Source organism: Anabrus simplex, chromosome 3, assembly GCF_040414725.1.
Source record: "Anabrus simplex isolate iqAnaSimp1 chromosome 3, ASM4041472v1, whole genome shotgun sequence".
Lineage (NCBI taxonomy): Eukaryota > Metazoa > Arthropoda > Insecta > Orthoptera > Tettigoniidae > Anabrus > Anabrus simplex.
In genome coordinates this window covers 144,359,670-144,378,175 of record NC_090267.1, presented here as the reverse complement: position 1 = coordinate 144,378,175, position 18,506 = coordinate 144,359,670, and the positions used below count along the sequence as shown (strand labels likewise).

Below are 18,506 nucleotides of genomic sequence, written 5' to 3'. Positions count from 1 at the left end.
ATAGGCCATTTAAAATCCATACATTTTTACCATAAAAATTAATTTAAATGGTATTCTTGCTCATTGTGCTATCTACGAGCCTTATGATGGTTTATTATGGTGTAATACTTTACGTTAATATTAGTAATTCAAGATTATGGGAATAGATTCAAATTTAAGTATAATTTTTACTGAAAAATTCAAGTTTCAAGGCCAGTGGTAGCACCATGGAGGCAAAGAAACCTCCATTGGTAGGATGCACGACTTTTTGTGTGCGGAGTTTTTGTGTTTGACTTTTCAAAAAATATTTTGGTGCACTATGAGAAACAGATAGTGACGCAACAAAATGGAACTATTTATGAATATATTATCAACATGTATTATGCACCTGAACTACTTTTTTTCTTAGCGTCCCCATCTTGCCCTCCCTCCAACCCCTACATTCCGATGGGCTTTTCTCTAGCACTACGGTTCTTTTAGAATGATGATGGCGGTGGTTTTTGTTTTAAGAGGAAGTGCAACTAAGCAATCATCCTCTATGTAATAGTAATCAGAGAGAACAAACGGAAGGGATCCGATGCTTCGAAAATTGAAGGTATCGGCCAAAGAAAGATAAGACCACGAATGGCGTGAAAACGAGACTCCCTAGGCCTGCATACGTAATACCGATGGAGTGGGAAAATAACAAGTGTTGACCAAGGGAGGTCGGTTATGATAGATGAAAGTGAGGAGCCTGGTGCAAGTAAATTTTCTCCTAATTAGTGTAAATAGAGGATAGTTGCGCAGTTGTACTTCCCCTTATAACAATAATCGCCACTACCACCACCACCATCACCTGATTCCAGTGGCGGCGATAAAGACCCCGCAGGCCCTGCGGGAGGGGGGGCATGGCTTGTGAGGGGCCCATGACTGTTTCTTAATTCGGTAGCTGAAGAGTGATTTTACATATTGATAAAACAACATTACAAACTATCCACTTTATTGCCGTATCGATAATATAATATAATCAACATTAGAAAATATTTACACCTAATCGATACCTTTCTTTTTATTTGTGTTTGGCAGTTTATAAAATAAATAAGAATAACAGGACATGTTTCGATCGCTTTGCGATCATCATCAGCTGCATACACAAAAGCTTAGAAAAAACAGCATAAAGCAATCACATACCGGTAGTTAAATCTTTGTTGACCTTAAAAACTAATGTTAGTAACAGACGTATGAGTTGGAGGGGCGGTTGTTAGGAGGACGTTAAACTTTAAAATGAATTAAAAATACTATCTATGAGCTAAAATGTCTTTGGTATCATTTTAGGTCCCGAAGGCTTAATAAAATCACTTGTTGCTTATAAAACTGATTGGTGTGATCCTGAAGAAATGTTTTTGTGCTAAAAATATGCTTTTACTTGATTTCTAGTTCTTTTCTAAGTCGAAAGGGTGTATCCGCTGTTGGCTGAATTAAGAATTGTATTCCTAAACAAACCAGGTTGGAAAGCTTGTACGATCCCTGTGCTATGCACTTCCTTTACTTCCCGTGATTACGGGTGTAGGTCTGATTCTACTGCCCGCAACCTTGTGTAATAGCTGTGTGTGTGTGGTGTTGCCAACTTGGCAGGTTCGATCCTGGCTCAGTCCGGTGGTATTTGAAGGTGCTCAAATACGACAGCCCCGTGTCGGTAGATTTACTGACACGTAAAATAACTCCTGCGGGACTAAATTGCGGCACCTCGGCGTCTCCGAAGACCTTAAAAAGTAGTTAGTGGGACGTAAAACAAATAACATTATTATTATTATTATTATTATTATTATTATTATTATTATTATTATTATTATTATTGTGTGGTGATGATCGCAGAGCGATCAAAACATGTCCTGTTATTCTTAATGATTTTATAGATTGCAAAAGGCAAAATAAAAAGAAAGGTATCGATTAGGTGGAAATATTTTCTGATATTGATTAGAAAACTACAGCACACAACCCACTATTATTTGTATTACAGAGGGTTATTCCAAACTTAGACCGTCGTTGTGCAGAGCTTCTTTCATCAATAGGAGTACTGTAGTTATTTCTGAAAGAATGTGGGTTTTCCAACTTGTTCCGATAATAACCATCCCTTGCTGCCATTCGCAACAATCAACAAGACTTTTGAAGTAATTAGCCAGTTTTGAGAGCCCAGTAGTCAGCGAAGATGCGATAACAAAGACATCCTTCTTATCTACACTCTAAATAGCGTACTGAAGTTTCGAGCCTGTGTGTAACTTTCGTGAGTCAGTGTAGCTAAGTAGGCTTACGATGGACGGTTGAGTTGTAAATTATTCGGTCCTAGGAACGAGATTATTTCTTAATATCGTGTCGGTCAGCGTGTTTTGGTTACTGTATTTGGAATATGCATTTCTCGTGTGTGTGCTCGTACCATATAAGTGTATTATTTTAATTTCTTCGGATTTGAAAACTAAATTTATTATTATTATTATTATTATCATCATCATCATCATCGTTGCGTCGTTGTTGTTCATTGTAATAATATACAACTCTGCACTACGGAATAAACTTGTAACTTTCCTCGTTAGCAAAAGAGGGGCCCATTTCCAATTATTGCGGGCCCCCCCGAGCTTCTTAGCGCCGCTACTGCCCGATTCGTCCGTCGGATGGAGACTTTAAGTCTTGAGCAGACCTCTTGGTGTTATTCGATGTGCCGACATCGGGTTTCACACTTCCCCTCATTATCATCGTAGTCTCGCATCGAGAGACCCCAGGGGCTCTTTAACTTGGAAGCGTGGGTTACAGACTACGAGGCCCTTCGCTGAGTCTTCACTGCTTTCACTTACTTGTTCCACGGTCCTCACTTTCATCTATCCGATCCGACCTCCCTTGGTCAACTCTTGTTCTTTTCGACCCCAAGGGTATTAGGTTTGAGAATCCTAGGGAGTCTTTCATTTTCTTGTCCTTCGTGGACCTTGTCTTTCGTTAATCGATACCTTCATTTACCAAAGTGTCGCACCCCTTCCCTGTTTTCCCTTTGATTAGTGTTAATAGAGAATGGTTGCCCAGTTGTATTTTCTCTGAAAATAGTCGCCACCATCACTCCCACATCCAGACGCGCAAGTCGCCCATAGGTTTCAGGTAGAAAGGCCTGCACCAGATGAGCCGAATATGTCCTCGGACACACTCGGCACTAAAAGCCATACGACAATCAAACCATCTCCAGTGTTCTTTATACTTGATTAATCGTCGTTTGTTTGCTTAGTTTGAGGTTTTACAGCTTTTTATTTAGATACACTGGAGGATGACGTTTTGTTAAAACACGTTCTAGGCCTATAACTGCTGTGCCGATCTCGTTTGGTGCTTTATTTATGTTCACCCGATACTTTCTTCGTGATGCATTTTCTTTGAAATGACCTGTTTGTCTATGTATCATTTACGTAGTTTATGATAGACCACAATTACTTACCGGGAGTACTTTCTCCAGTGCCAAGTTGTTTCAAAGCCTTCTCGATGTAAGGCCGGCACTGGGACTCGGTGGGGGCATCCTGAAGGCCTGGGAACTCGAGTTGCTCAGCTCCCACTCCTGGAAAGAACGAAAACAAGTTGTAAACACCAAGAAAATATTATACTCCGTGAAACTTCCAGGTTATCAGGCACAGTAGCTTTTATTTTTCTTATTATATTTGACTTTGCTAATCCATTTTATGTTTTATTCTGATCTATGAATGTATGATCTAAGTATCGATCGATAGATCCCTTGCCTCTTACGTTTTGAACCAGGAGATCACTTTACCAATTCTCTTTCCTAGTTTCCGCACCATCCTTCTAATATGTAAATTCATTTAGTTTTATAGCTACACTTCATTAACTGGCACATTTGGGAAAGTGGAAGAGACCTAGCAGTTAAATTCCCTATCATTGTAGAGTGCGATTACTCGGCTTAAATTATAATGTTCTAAATACAGTATAACTAAGTCATGACGACATCGGTTCTAGCGACACCTTGCCTGTACCGTCAGGTATTGTTTAGTACCAACATATTCCTCATATGAAAAGTGTTTTACTGCCTTGCTTATTACGAAAAACATATACAGGGTTATTTAGCCAAGTTGTCCACCTCAAATAATTCTTGAACTGTTGAAGATACCGACATTCTGTGTATGCGTCTAGCTCATATATAACGCCGCCATTTCGAACCTCAGTCTGGACTGGATTTTCTGCCATCCGAGAATTTCATCAACTGAAGAAATAAATGCCACCGAAGCTGAAGATGATGTTAATGACCATGGCGATAATTTGCCGTTAATCGAATTTCTGCAGAAAGTAGGTTGTAGTATTCTGAATCAAAGGGCCTGTGAAACGTGTGCAACGATAGACGATGGCCTAGCCACTCCGAAGACATAAACGGACGACAATATTGTGGTAAGCGAAGTGAAGAATAAGGGCCACAATATCCATGAAGAAGAGGAAGAAGGAAAGTGTATCTTAATAGTGAGTGGTAATGTAGAAGCCATCAGAGTTGAGAACATGTTCTACGAAGCTAGAGAAGGTGCAGTAAAATTGTGACGCGAATTTTGAATAGACTATGATTTAGAAAGTGTGTTTCTGACAAGCAAGAGAAAAGAAATAAAAATACTGATTCTTATTTCTAACGAAGACGCTTGGTGAATAAGGTAGTTGTAAGTATAATAGCACGAGTTAAAAATATTTTATGAAAATACTGTTTTTTATTAAGTTCGTACTTCAATTTTGCAATGTAAGGGCAGGCTTAATAGTCACGTACAATCTAAACTAAGCCTAATTATGCTTTGGTCTTATCATTTACCACATCACTCGACTGGTAGCATAAATCTCGGTTACTGTGACCCTTGTTAATAACGACACAATTTATCAGTAGAATAACACCCACGGTAACCTCTGCCTGTCTTAAGAGGCGACTGAAAGAGGCTCTGAAATTTCTAGCGTGGGTTGGCGACCACGGGGCCCTTAGCTGAGCCCTGGCATTGCTTCCACTTACTTGTGCCAGGCTCCTCACTTTCATCTAGCCTATCCGACCTACCTTGGTCAACTGTTGTTCTTTTCCGACCCCGTCGCTATTAGGTTTGCGAGGGCTAGGGAGTCTTTCATTTTCACGCCCTTCGTGGCTCTTGTCTTCCTTTGGCCGATATCTTCATTTATCAAAGGGTCGGATCCCTTCCATTTTTCCTTCTGATTTATGTTATATAGAGGATGGTTGCCTAGTTGTACTCCTCTTAAAACAATAATCACCACCATCACCACTTATGTCGTCATAACCAATTTCTACTGTTATTGGCCAGGAATTCGGAAGAAGCTAAGTTTTGGTAGTTTGACATCTGAGTAGCACAACTTGCCCAAGTCGACAAATGTTCTCGGTTGTGTTAACCACCTCTGGTGTATTTGTTAGGAGAGGGATAATTAGAATTGCTATGTAACCTTCGCTTATGCGCGAATCAGGAGTGTCTTCATTCACCCAACTTGGGTTGGGATTTGATCTTGGACATTGTATAAAGAAAATACTGGTTGTTAAATAAGATATTTAACCGAGCAAGTGGCTGCGCGGTTTGGGTCACTTAACTGTCAGCTTGCATTCGGGAGACAGTGGCTTCGAACTCTGTCGGCAGCCCTGAAGATGGTTTTCCGTGGTTTCCCATTTTCACACCTGGGGCTGTAGTTAAGGCCATGGCTAATTCCTTCTCGCTCCTAACCTTTTCCTATGCTATCGCGGCATAAGACATGTCTTTGTCGGTGCGGCATAAAGCAAACTGTAAAAATGAAAAAAATATGGAAAACGTTTCTTCTGCTGCGTCACTTATCAGAATGTTATTGAGCTACTCAGTTACTTTGAACGGGTATCGCCTTTAAGATTGATAAAACGGCCCAGAATAGAACAAACTCTTGTAATACATCATTAAGCACTCCATTAGATGGCGTGCATAACATCGTGTCGTTCAGTTTTACCACGTACAAATTTTACTTCTCTCTCCTCATTTTGTTTATATACTGTACCTTGTGCCTCTACTTGACCTGACAGTTCTTCGCAGTTTATTCTCGCCTCTCACTCGGTTTTACAGATTTGTGATTCAGTCTGTATGCAGACTATTGCTGTTTACTTCTGTCGATTTGAATTAATTCCATAGACTTTTTATAATATTTTGCACCGTGACACTTGCCCTACTCAGAACGTAGGTAAAGAAACCGTTGATATTATACCAACAGATTATCGCGTATTATTATCAGAATAGGAATGTGAATAATTGGACGAAGGTTTAAAATATAAAGTACAACAAAATATCATTCTAGCTGGCGCTATCAGTCTGCAAGACTTTTGACCTATTGTACAAATCCCCGCCGTTTTACTCTGTCCATTGGTGTAGGGCTCCTTATAGCTAGGTCGTCCTGAGGTTGGTCCCTCCATCTCCGAAGTCCTAAAGGACACAGGGGTTGACATGGGCTCCTTCCGAGATCCCCTTTATTGCATGACCGTTGCTCATTCTCGTCACATATCCAATCCATTACACTCGTCAGTCAGGAACCTCTTGCTTTACACTTGGTTCCCGAACACGCCGAACAGTCCCTTGATCTTAACATTATTTCTAATGCTCCACTGTCCATTAATTTGGACGGGACTAAACATCCGACACGACATCCTATTTTTGAAAACTGTTAAAAGGTGTCGATCCGCTTTCGTCATTGTCCGCATTTCATTTCCATATGGTAGTATAGGGCGCACAGTCTTCTGATTTCTGTTTCTTTTGTGTTTTTTAAGGAGCTTAGGTTTAGAGGATGTAAAGTAAAAAAAGTTTTCCGCCTGAATTCGGATTTTAACATCTTGCTGAGGAGTATTGTGATCGTTGATTGTGGCTCCAAGATATCTAAAGGTTCGTTCAAAGGTCCTGGCGCCCATCTGCAAGCTCTTTACTCCGCCATGCTTATCCCTACTCTTTATTTCGCCCTCTTGTCCCTAATATGCACTATTGAAAGTGTCAATGTGTTCCGTTCACTTACAACCTGTTCGTCTCAAAATCATAGTTCAACCTCGTGGTAACACGACGATCTTCACGTACGGAAACCTTCTAATCCTCTAGAACTCTACGAAACAGTACGAGATCGAGACTCTAATTTACGTCCGCTTTTATACCTTGCACAGGGTCCAAAGATAGTATGAGTAAAGAAATTTCACTTCGATATTGGTTCTGACATCGATCAAAGAATGATTTCAGAGATAGCACACACTAGAAACACGTGTTGAATAAACATCGTCATGGAACCTTTATACGACAGTCGACTAAGGGTACAATAGTGAAGTGGGTGGCAACTGGGCGAGGCTTAAAGTGGAACAGAGCAGCGCCCACATAGTCCTCCTCAACAGCGGCTGAGATTCTGGATGAGCTTCTTGAAGGCATCTGAGGCGCTTACCGTCTCATCTGAGAAGGCAAGGCTGGAACTATGGTGGAGGAGGAAGAAGAAGAAGAAGACCCTTTACCTCAGCGGATTAATGTCAGCAGCTGAGCAGTTACCACCTGAACATAATGAAAGCTGTTTGGTGAAGTCCGTGAACAGCCTACGATCAGGAGTGGGAAGATCCAGGAATAACTTGAAGAAATGGGAGTTCAGCACAAGTGATACGAGGTGTGAATTTGGACAGGAACAATCCACTACTCTCATGTTTCAGCGCCCTCTGTGCCCAACATCTTGCTGCTCAGAGGATGATATCGTATAAGCCTCTCCGAGTGCATTGGGCATTGAAAAATACTAGGCATATGCACTGTAATATGAAGAGAGAATCTCGTATGTTATGTTTTCTTCAAACTGACTTTTACATTAACTGTATAAGTGTATGTTTTCGACTCGAGAATAATAATTATACTCAGTACTTTTTGCACACAGTTTGAGGATATCTTCAATGGCCTAAGCAGCGTTAAGGCTCGTCTCAGAAATGCTCATCCCGTACGTAGCGTAGTGTTTCTGCTCTTAACAACACAACAAAAATGTTAAAATGAGCGAACAAAAAAAAAACTACGCTAAAGTGAGCGACCTTTTAAGCATAGATGTGTGGTTTCCTGGACTCTTTTATAGAACCTTTCATGCTCTACGATTGTAACACACAAAGTTTGTGGATATCTTCAACCGTTTAAGTAGCGTCATGCCTTGTCTCAGGAATCGTCGGTGACTTTTTAAAGAAAGGCATGTGGGCATTCCTGACTTTTTTTGTAGAAATATGTATTTGTAGAACTTTTTATGCTCTACAATTCTTACACATCTTGTTTGTGGATATATTTAACGGTTTAAGGAGCCTAAGCCGAAAAAGTGTTCGCGTGCCGTTCCATTCTTCGATTGTTTCGTATAAACCGTAACTGGTCGGCTTCCTTTCATCATAGTTCAATATGCAATATTTGAAAACTTTCCTCGAGAGTTTCTCTAGATGTCAACGAAAAACACACAATAATCTTTTCCAGCGATTCTCGACTTATAGAATGGTCTTCCAGTACGGAGCTCAAGATTTGTAATTTCAAGGAAACATAAAATTGTGAAGTGTCGTCCTAAGGACTTCCTTGCACAGAGTTTTATGCTCTACAATCTTGACACACACAATAATACCTTTGGTTCAGGTAGTGTAAGCCGAGAAAGTATTCATGTGCCGTCGCTTTCTTCGAGTCGTTTCGCATAAACAGTTACTGCTCGGTTTACTTTCATCGCAGTACAAGAATATATGAAGACCTTCTTCGGGAGATACACTGAGCAACTTGGAAAACCACGTGAAAATCTGTCAAGTGGTTCGCGAAATGTGGAATGATCTCGTACTAGCGTAAGATTTCTACTTTTAACAAACATAAAAACTGAAAATATAGCCGAACATTTTAAGGTAGGTATGCAGTATCCAGAGACTTTTTATAGAACTTTTTATTCTCTGCTGTATAAATATACAGTGCTCTCATTTTACGAAGGAACTTCCAATCATTTAGCCACCACCGGACTTCCGCCTGCCACTCGATCGCATATCGTGCATGCGGCAGAAGCGTGTTCCATTACTATTGGCAGAATCAAGACATTTAGCAACTGAATGAAAATCTTCAACCTGTTTTCCAATCTTTGACCGGATCAGGGATGTAATGAATGAAACATATATAGGCTGTTATTAAAATGGGGTCACCACTCTCAAGGTGATTTATTAATGACTGATAAATGATATGAAATGATAATGGAGAGTGTTGCTGGAATGAAAGATGATAGGGAAAACCGGAGTACACGGAGAAAAACCTGTCCCGCCTCTGCTTTGTCCGGCACAAATCTCACACGGAATGACCGGGATTTGAACCACGGTATCCAGCGGTGAGAGGCCGACGCGCTGCCTTCTGAGCCACGGAGGACATTTAGCAACTACAGAATAAAATAAGCCACTAATTTAAATAGTATTACTATTATTAACATACTATGCATGTATACAGGTTTATTACTCACCATTTGTTTCAGATACTGTTAAAAATGATGACCTTGCGAAGTAGGGCATACCTCACGTAGCTTAAACAAATCATTTGCCATTTACTGTGATTCTGTTTCGGCAATAGCCAGTACACTATACACAATACTGGACTCTTCCATATTCTCCTGTACTAAACTGAGAGACATGCTGACAGTGGCGCACCTGGCGGCCCGACCTTGTAAATCAGGCGACAAATTTGAAACTACAAAAGTTGCATGTTAAATTTGATAGAAGTAATGCAACTTAATATTGATTTTTGCTTTGTTCGATTACGAAAGTTGAATGTTAATACTGATAGGTATAATGAAACTCAGTAATGACTTTTGTCCGAATCCTTGGGTGAATGGTCAGCGTTGAGGTCTTCAGGTCAGAGGGTTCTGGATTCGGTTTCCATGAGGATCGGGGATTTTAATCGCGTCTAATTAATTCTTCTGGCTCGGGGACTGGGTGTTTGTGTTTATTCCAACCCTTTTCTTTTCATATTCAGACAACACACTGCCCTACCAACCTCCACAGAAACATGATATAGTGATTTCTTGACCTCGAATTTTTAGGTACTGAAGTGCTACTTTAGGTGCCGAAAATGGGTAGACTCTCAAATATGAAACCCGTAATCTGTGAGTGCAACTTGTAGGCCATTGTCTGCTTTCGATTTATATAATTAATCTAAGGTAAAAATACTTGTTGAAAACTAAAAGTTGAATTTCATGTGTACACTAATATTTTACAATATTGGAATTTACTTACAATCTTTTTGTCTCGAAGAAAGCGAAAGATACATCTTCAGTATAAATAGGGGATAAAGAGTAAGGTTGTACCCTTACTGTATACGCTTACGTGGCAGGGAATTTACAACAGTCTGGATCTGGAAATTTACTTGAGAAAATTCACTTGGTACAGTTGTCGGTTCAAAGGGACGGATGGTGCTTGTTTTCCAGAGACCAAGCGTTTTAGGTCTGGTTCAGACATAGGTCACTGGAAGCCAAAGATCAGCTACCTTGACTCTGTTTCTGTACTTCGTTTTCTTTTGTGTGGAAGTAGAAAAGGTACACTCATACAGGTATGCTGTTGTGAAAAGCATTAAACGCAGCATTGCCTGTCTAGAAATTGCAGGGTATAAGGGACGTGCATGTATCCAGAAATCCATCTGAGACGTGGAGTTGAAGGGTCTTCAGTTCAATTCATTCAAGATACTTCAGCTAGTTGATTTTACTCAGGGGCGGGCAGTCGACGTCCAGTTTCCAAGAATGGATTTCTGATCCTCGAGATCTTCTCAACTAGAGGCGGAAAATATCGTGGGTGTAGATCCTAACAATTCTAGGTGTTTCACCTTTACATCACTCACACTCTCCGGTGGTATGTCTTTATTTTCAGACAAGAAATCATGACGTGATGGGAAGGATTAAAATTAACTCGTGCCGATTCGGCGTACCCATACACTCATTTTCTTTATTATTCCATCAATTTTTTTCGTAGACTGTGAAGAGTGTGACTTGTGTTCATTGCAGACTCGAATTCAAACTAACTGAATAATATTACTGATTGTACGTCCCACTAACTATTTTTATGGTTTTCAGAGAAGCTGAGGTGCCTGAATGTTCTCCCACAGGAGTTCTTTAACGTGCCAGTAAATCTACCGACACGAGGCTGACGTATTTGAGCCAGGATCGAACCTGCCAGTTTGGACTCAGAAGGCCAGCGCTCTACTATCCAAGCTACTCAGCCCGACACTTGAATTCCATTCATTCAAGTGAATTAATATATTAGCTAATCAAGCAAGTCTCGCAAGACACGAGGAATCATTAAAGAAATCTATGAAGTTGCATATTCCACCGAGAAGAAATATCCTAACTTTATCACTCAATTCAAACAAGTGGGTCAAAATTTTGCCTCTCGACAACCACCTAACCTCTGCATTCAGCATCTAATGTTCATGGTCACTCCCCATTTCCTCGCATAGCATCGAAAATAACCTGGAATTTAAATTCCTGGCTTTGATAAAATTAATAACTTTCACGGCTTCTTTCAGCAGATCATCCAATTCTATGGGCATATTGCGAGTTACTAGTGTTTCACGGTGGATGGAACAGGGAGACTACTTTACGCGAAGAGCGACAGTCTTCACTTGTACAAATATTCCTTTACCTTTTCCAGATAAAGCCCTAGCACCATCTGAAGTTTTATCTAACGCATTAAGCTAATTTCTAGACATGAATGTGTTGAGGACCTCAAAGATACATTTCGGTTGCGTGGATAAGATTGAACAAAACAGCAAATCCTCGTGGATTTTTTTTTTTTTTTTTTTCAAATTCATATCGAATGAAAGTTAATCAGTGCAATCAAGCTGCAATTGGGTAGCTTTCGCCAGTTTTCACTCTTTCCAATGTATGTCGCAAATTTGCTGCCATTCCTGCTATTCTTCGCTTTACGGTATAATCAGACAACGATATAACACCCAAATATTTTTAACATTTTTCTCTAAGTACAGTTTTGGCCATATGTTTATGTGGTTGGCCATGTTTTGCAGTTAATAAAGAAACTTGATATGATACTAAAAGAACATTTTCCTTGCTTCCCGTAACACTATCCGTGAGTACTTCGTTTTATGAAGTTCAGCAAGTTTATTGCGAATATAGTCGATTGGCTTGTAAGCTAGAGATGTTTTAATTTCTGTGGTTCCATACGCTCGTTTGATAAAACGTCACTGCACAACTCACACTGGGGCTTTTCGTCATATTCAATATTCAGCACAGTAAATCCCAGTTCTAGGTATTTATCGTCATATTTACGACGTCATTGCATTTGTTGAATAGTTTCCCGGCTGGCGATTGAGGTGTCCGTCAAAATCACTGTTCGAATGAAACGCACACCTCAATGAACCTGTCGTCAACTATAGTACCGGTATATTACAGTCCTCGAGGACTTTTAGTCTTACACTTTATTTCTGTTCGCTTCTGGATTTCTGCAGTTTGAGTTCGTGGAAGAGCGAAGGTAGTCTCTGTATATTAATATAAAATGACTGACTTGTTAGCATCAGGCAACGCACTTAAATGCGCTGGCGCAACTGCCTGTGTAATGAACCAAAGTACCAACGAAGACACTCCAAGGCACCTATTGGCCTTTTTAAGAGTTACTGTGCTAATAGTTCGCTGCTAACGTTTACCATATATCGGCCCAAGTTACGAGTTTCAATTATGGGATGTTATTGGTTCAAATAATCTGTGTTTACAAAAGAAAGTTAAGTATTTGCAACTTACATTATTATTGTGGACCCCTTCAATGATTGTCGCAGCCCCCCAGGGGCCAGCGGGGCACAGCTTGGGAAAGGCTGTGCTAACTTTCGATATGTGTTATATGTTCGGTAGAGTGGAAGTTGGCCGGTGGCTGAATGATGCTGAAGTTACCTCGTAATACGAGAGCACAGTAGTTTGTGGATACATTGAATGGTTTAGACAATATAAGCCGAGAGTGTTTCTGTATCGTCACTTTCTTCGAATCGTTTCGCATAAGTCGTTACTTCTCGATTTCCTTTAATCACAATTCGATATTTAGTATTGTCGGGAGATCCTCTGGGTAACTTCAAAAATCTGTCCAGGGTTCTCAAGTTTTGGAATGCATTTGTCGTACATAGCGCAGGATTTCTGCTGTGAACAAACATAAAAATTGTAGTTGTTGCCGAACTTTTAAAGATAAATATGCGGTCCCCGGGACTTACTTGGTAAAATTTTTTACGCTCTACAGTTCTTGCGCACGCAGTGTGTGGATATATCTGATGGTTTAGGCACCGTAAGCCGAGATTTTTTTCGTATGCGGTCATTTTCTTCGAGTCATTTCGCATAAGCCATTACTGCTCGATTTTCTTGTATCACGGTTCAGTATACAGTATACGAATACTTTCTTCGGGAAATGCTCTGGCGTAAACCTGCATTTATTATAGAATACTTGCCCACTTCCCTGCTGGACAACGCATTGCCGTGACCGCCTAGGAATTCTCTCTACCCAGTATTCGGGAGATAGTTTGTTCGAACCCCACTGTTGGCAGTCCTGAGGATGGTTTTCCGTGGTTTCCCATTTTCACACCAGGCAAATGCTAGGACTGTACCGTAAATTAAGGCCACGGTCGCTTCCTTCGTACTCCTAGCACTTTCTTATACCATCGTCGCCATAAGACCTATCTACGACTGTGCAACGTAAAGCCAAAGGAGTTCACTCGCTGGTCGCAGCGAGCACTAGTATTCGGCCATCTGTTACGGTGGTAGGCTATTATGTTCCATCGAAGAAGAAGTCGCTGTTTATCCCTTCTTTCATAGTATTAAACATACCATGAGGCTATTGTATGTATGAAAATAATCAAAGACGATTCAAATACCGGTATAAATGTGCTGAGTAAACTGTCCTTTATTGAAGATAAAACTCACTGATTACCAACCAAGATAAAGAGAACGAGTGAAGAAAATCGGTCATTGCCCCTATTATTGTGTACATTGAATAATTCTGCCCTTTTTTCGAATAGTAATTGCCATTCTTCATACACACCAGTAATCAACAGCAGGTTATATTTACTTTTACTTTTAGAACTGATCTTGTAATCTTCCACAAAGCGGCTTATTTCTTAGTGCACATTTCCTTATTTTTGAAACTTCTGTGGATCGCCTGAAGTGATTCGTAAAGCATTGTCTCAGAAACTTGCTTAGAACAAGAATACATAGGTTCTTCATATGATCCACGTTTCCTTTTGCATGGGTACAATACATTTTAGAGTTCTTGCTCAGATAGGTATCGAAAAGACTTGAGTATAACCAATTGTTTGGAATGATGACGAACGTTAGGAATAGGGAACATGCATAATTTTCAAAAATTTTTTTTTTTTTTGAAAAGTACACCAATGAAATAGTACGTAAACGTATTACATTGTGATAAGTTGCCTTGTTTTCTACCATTAAAAAATATTTAAAAGTGCCTTTCCGCAAGGCGAGTGAAACGGCCTCTGGCGTAAGCAGCGCGCTGTGACGTCACGATCCAGTACCGCATGCAGCTCTACCAGCCATTGTACATCAGCCGTTACTAAAAGCCGATTGTTTATTTTTCGTGATCGCGAATAACTTCAAAACGACAGAAGAAAGGTTCAAAACAGCACAGTCAGACAATCTACCATGTGTAGATGTCATCATTCTTGAAATATAGTGACTTTTGTGGCCGCAGATTTCACGGATAAAAAGCAAGGGTTTTTTTTTTTTTTTTTTTTGCGTCGCACCGACACGGATAGGTCTTATGGCGACGATGGGACAGGGAAGAACTAGGAGTTGGAAGGAAGCGGCCGTGGCCTTAATTAAGGTACATCCCCAGCATTGTGTGAAAATGGTAAACCACAGAAAACCATCTTCAGGGCTGCCGACAGTGGGGTTCGAAACTACTATCTCCCGAATACTGGATACTGGAAAGCAAGTTTGTAAGTGGCATATTTCATATACGTGCAATGTACTATAACTCATAGTATTAGGATAACAACGAACCTGGGTAGAAATCACACCACTTTCAACATTTCCTTTTAAACTGATTCCCATATTAAAGAATAACATTACATTTTCATCCCATGACAAGACCTGCCAATAAGACAGAATACCTAGATGATGAGATAGATGAGCATTAGTAAAGTAAGAAATCGGATTTCAGCATTAACATAAACATATAGGCAGCATTATATTACTAGTCCGCCTCTGTGGTGTACTTAATGTGATTAACTGCCACCCTCGGAGGCCCGGTTTCGATTCCCGGCTCTGCCATGAACGTTGAAAACAAATAGTATGAGGGCTGGAATGGGGTCTACTCAGCCTCGGGAGGTCAACTGAGTAGAATGGTTTCGAATCCCACCTCAGCCATCCTCGAAGTGGTTTTTCGTATTTTCCCACTTCTCCTCTAGGCACCTAAGGCCACGGCTGTTTCCTTCTCTCTTCCTTATCTATCCCTTCCGATCTTCCCATCCTCCAATAAGGCCCCTGTTGAGGATAGCAGGTGAGGCCGCCTAGGCAAGGTAATGGACCTCCTCACCAGTTGTATCACCATACCCAAAGTCTCACGCTCCAGGACACTGCTCTTGAAGCGGTAGAGGTGAAATCCCTCGCCGAGTCCGAGGGAAAAACCAATACTGAAGGATAAACTGATTAAGAAGGAAAGAAAGAAAGAAAGATCATAGTACTATAGATCTATAACCTATCATTCCCGAAAAAATATATATATTTATTGTTAGGGCAACTGGCCTACCCATTTCTGGGGCCCATGAAAGAGAAACATTAAATATCTTGGTGGAGGAAAAAAGTTAAACATGATAAAGATAAATATGACTTCATCTAGTTTTCACAAGTCGGGCTGAGTGGTTCAGATGGTTGAGGTACTGGCCTTCTGACCCCAACTTGGCAGGTTCGATCCTGGTTTGGTCCGGTGGTAGTTGAAGGTGCCCAAATACATCAGCCTCGTGGCGGTAGATTTAGTGGCACGTAAAAGAACTCCTGCAGGACTAAATTCCTGCACATCAGCGTCTCCGAAAACCGTAGAAGTAGTTAGCGGGGCGTAAAACCAGTAACATTAATTACATTTGGCTTTTAACAAACTGAGCATATCACGCAAGGAAAGTGTCTTGGTGACATTTTAGTCGTTCAATACAGGAATGTCTTTGGGTGCTGTGACGTTTACCTTTTTTTTCGTCGCACCGTCACACATAGGTCTTATGGCGACGATGGGACAGGAAAGGCCTAGGAATGGGAAGGAAGTGGTCGTGGCCTTAATTAAGGTACAGCCCCAGCATTTGCCTGGTGTGAAAATAGGAAACCACGGAAAACCATTCTCAGGGCTGCCGACAGTGGGGTTCGAACCCACTATCTCCCGGATGCGAGCTCACAGCTGCGCGCTCCTATCCACACGGCCAACTTGCCCGGTATTTTTACCCTTCGGTTTATTGACTTGGCTTGTATAACCTAAAACTTAGGCTAAGTTGGATAATATTTTAAACACCAACATCACTATTTTCACCTGCGTGCAATTATGTTGTTTATTTAATTAATATTATGATAATTATTATAATTGAACATTGTTAACTTTTAAGAACACAACAGACAAGCATTGGTTTTGTGTAGAGATATACATTTGTTAAATTCACGTTGTTTCCTTTTATGGTGTACACGCTTATTTTTTGTTATAGAGTATTTATCTATAGCCCAAATTTCTTTACAAATGTAAGCTCTTCAATAATGACATAAATAACTGCCGCATGCCAAAATAAATTGGTATAATTAGAGCTGTCAATATGGTTCATAACCCCTTTGGTTTATTACCTTGACATGGATCACCCAAAACATAGGTTAGGTTTCGAGAATACTTTAATAATCAGCATTAATTAATGCACTGTTTATTACTTTCATATAATTGAAGCATTTAATTAAAGCATCATACATTAAAATTTAAAGTTTTACCACTAGAACAGCTGACATGGAAAAGTGATTGAAAATTCAAACAAATTCAACTTACGTTAAAATGATCTTCAAAAAATAAACTGTAGACTTTTCCGATATATCATCAGCATTCCTCCGGCTCGCCAAAATCCATTTTTTCCCTAGTATTAGCGTCTTTGGAACATTTATAAACAATTTGTTTGGGATGGTATGCGATGTGCTATTGCACATCGGAACTATACACCATTTATAAGTTTTCTGCCTCACTGTCTCCGCAGGATTCATTTTAAGTCTAAAACATACCACTCAGATTATTATCCAATGTATAGACCTCGAATTTAACTATATCAGACACTAACATAAAGTAGAAATACGCAAAGTGTATCCAGCTTCTCACAGCACACACTGTGTTATTTCGTCTGCTAATTCAGTCAACCTGTACGATGACGTCAGACCAATGAGGTCGCGTACTTGCGTCACGTGACATTTTCGTACTTTAATTTAGATTTTTATCATGCTTGGAGTTATTATTTGTACATTCTGATCACATTTTTGAATTCTGCATGAAATTTTGAATCAGATTAGCATATTTTAAATTAAAACCCAGGATCATGCATCTTCCCTATTGCTGCCTCACGTCCAAGGTGGTTAGATAAAGAGGTTGGTATCACGCGCAGGTCTCTCTACCACGCTTGGTCGTCGGTGACATCATCAGAACCCAGACATCTCAGTGCCTTGTCCTCTGTGTGAGGTAATACACTTGCTGTGAGCGATTCGGTTTTGAATGGCATGCTAAAAAAAGAACGTTTTCTAACTCCCCAGCTACTTCCCCCCTGCATTCAAGAAGCCTGTTCTACTAGAGACACAGCAGTAATCCCATCTACAGTGGCTCTATATGTAGAGTCACTGTAATCCCATCTATCGGAGATGAGTGGCAGCAGAAGCACATCACAGCAAACAATAGTCGGTGTAATGTTATTGTTGATCAGTGTTATGAAGTTTCGATATTGTAGGCCTTCACATATAGTTTTCTTCCGACTCTGTTATATTAGAGCATCCAATGACTCCCTCTTGTTTTACTCTGCAAGTAATCGTTCTTTGACGATTTTCTTCTCATTTTGATAATCGTTTTCACAATTTTCGATGTCTATGTGCTGATGACCACGCGGTTTTCACCTTAAGACAATCACGAAAAACACCAATACCATCGCAGTTAACACGATTGAACAATATTTCCATGTTAGCGTTGCACGGCATTGATGTGGACTAAGCAGCAAAAGTCTAAATTCATTAATTCTGTTATTATAAATTGGTACAGTAAAACTTTGTAAGACATTAATGATCGAAAATTGAATTCTGTACAACCTTTGTTATTCAGTATTTATCGGTAGGACCTCTAATAACATAGATATTTGAGAATTAAATTGTATGTTTTCCTCTAAACTACTATTTCACTCAGCGAGCATAAAATTATTTATAGCCTAAAGTGTTGTGCCTTGTTCCCTGACTACATTTCGATTTTCAGAAATTATGTTCTGTCATTTTCTCGTGATTAACGTACATACATACAGATAGAGATGGCGGAAAATTAAACA

At 40.1% G+C, this 18,506-nt stretch overlaps 2 protein-coding genes across 4 annotated transcripts in view; one reads left to right on the top strand and one right to left on the bottom strand.

The window, feature by feature from the left end:
* LOC136866085 (putative protein FAM10A4) overlaps positions 1 to 18,506 on the top strand; it is a 405,358-nt gene that overhangs the window by 210,318 nt on the left and 176,534 nt on the right. The window lies entirely within an intron of this gene.
* Positions 1 to 18,506, bottom strand: part of LOC136866084 (uncharacterized) — a 215,486-nt gene that overhangs the window by 131,498 nt on the left and 65,482 nt on the right. For both annotated transcript variants that reach the window (XM_067142746.2, XM_068226602.1), the window contains exon 2: positions 3,431 to 3,547. In XM_067142746.2, the coding sequence (XP_066998847.2) occupies positions 3,431 to 3,547 (117 nt within the window). The remainder of the gene's footprint in view (positions 1 to 3,430; positions 3,548 to 18,506) is intronic.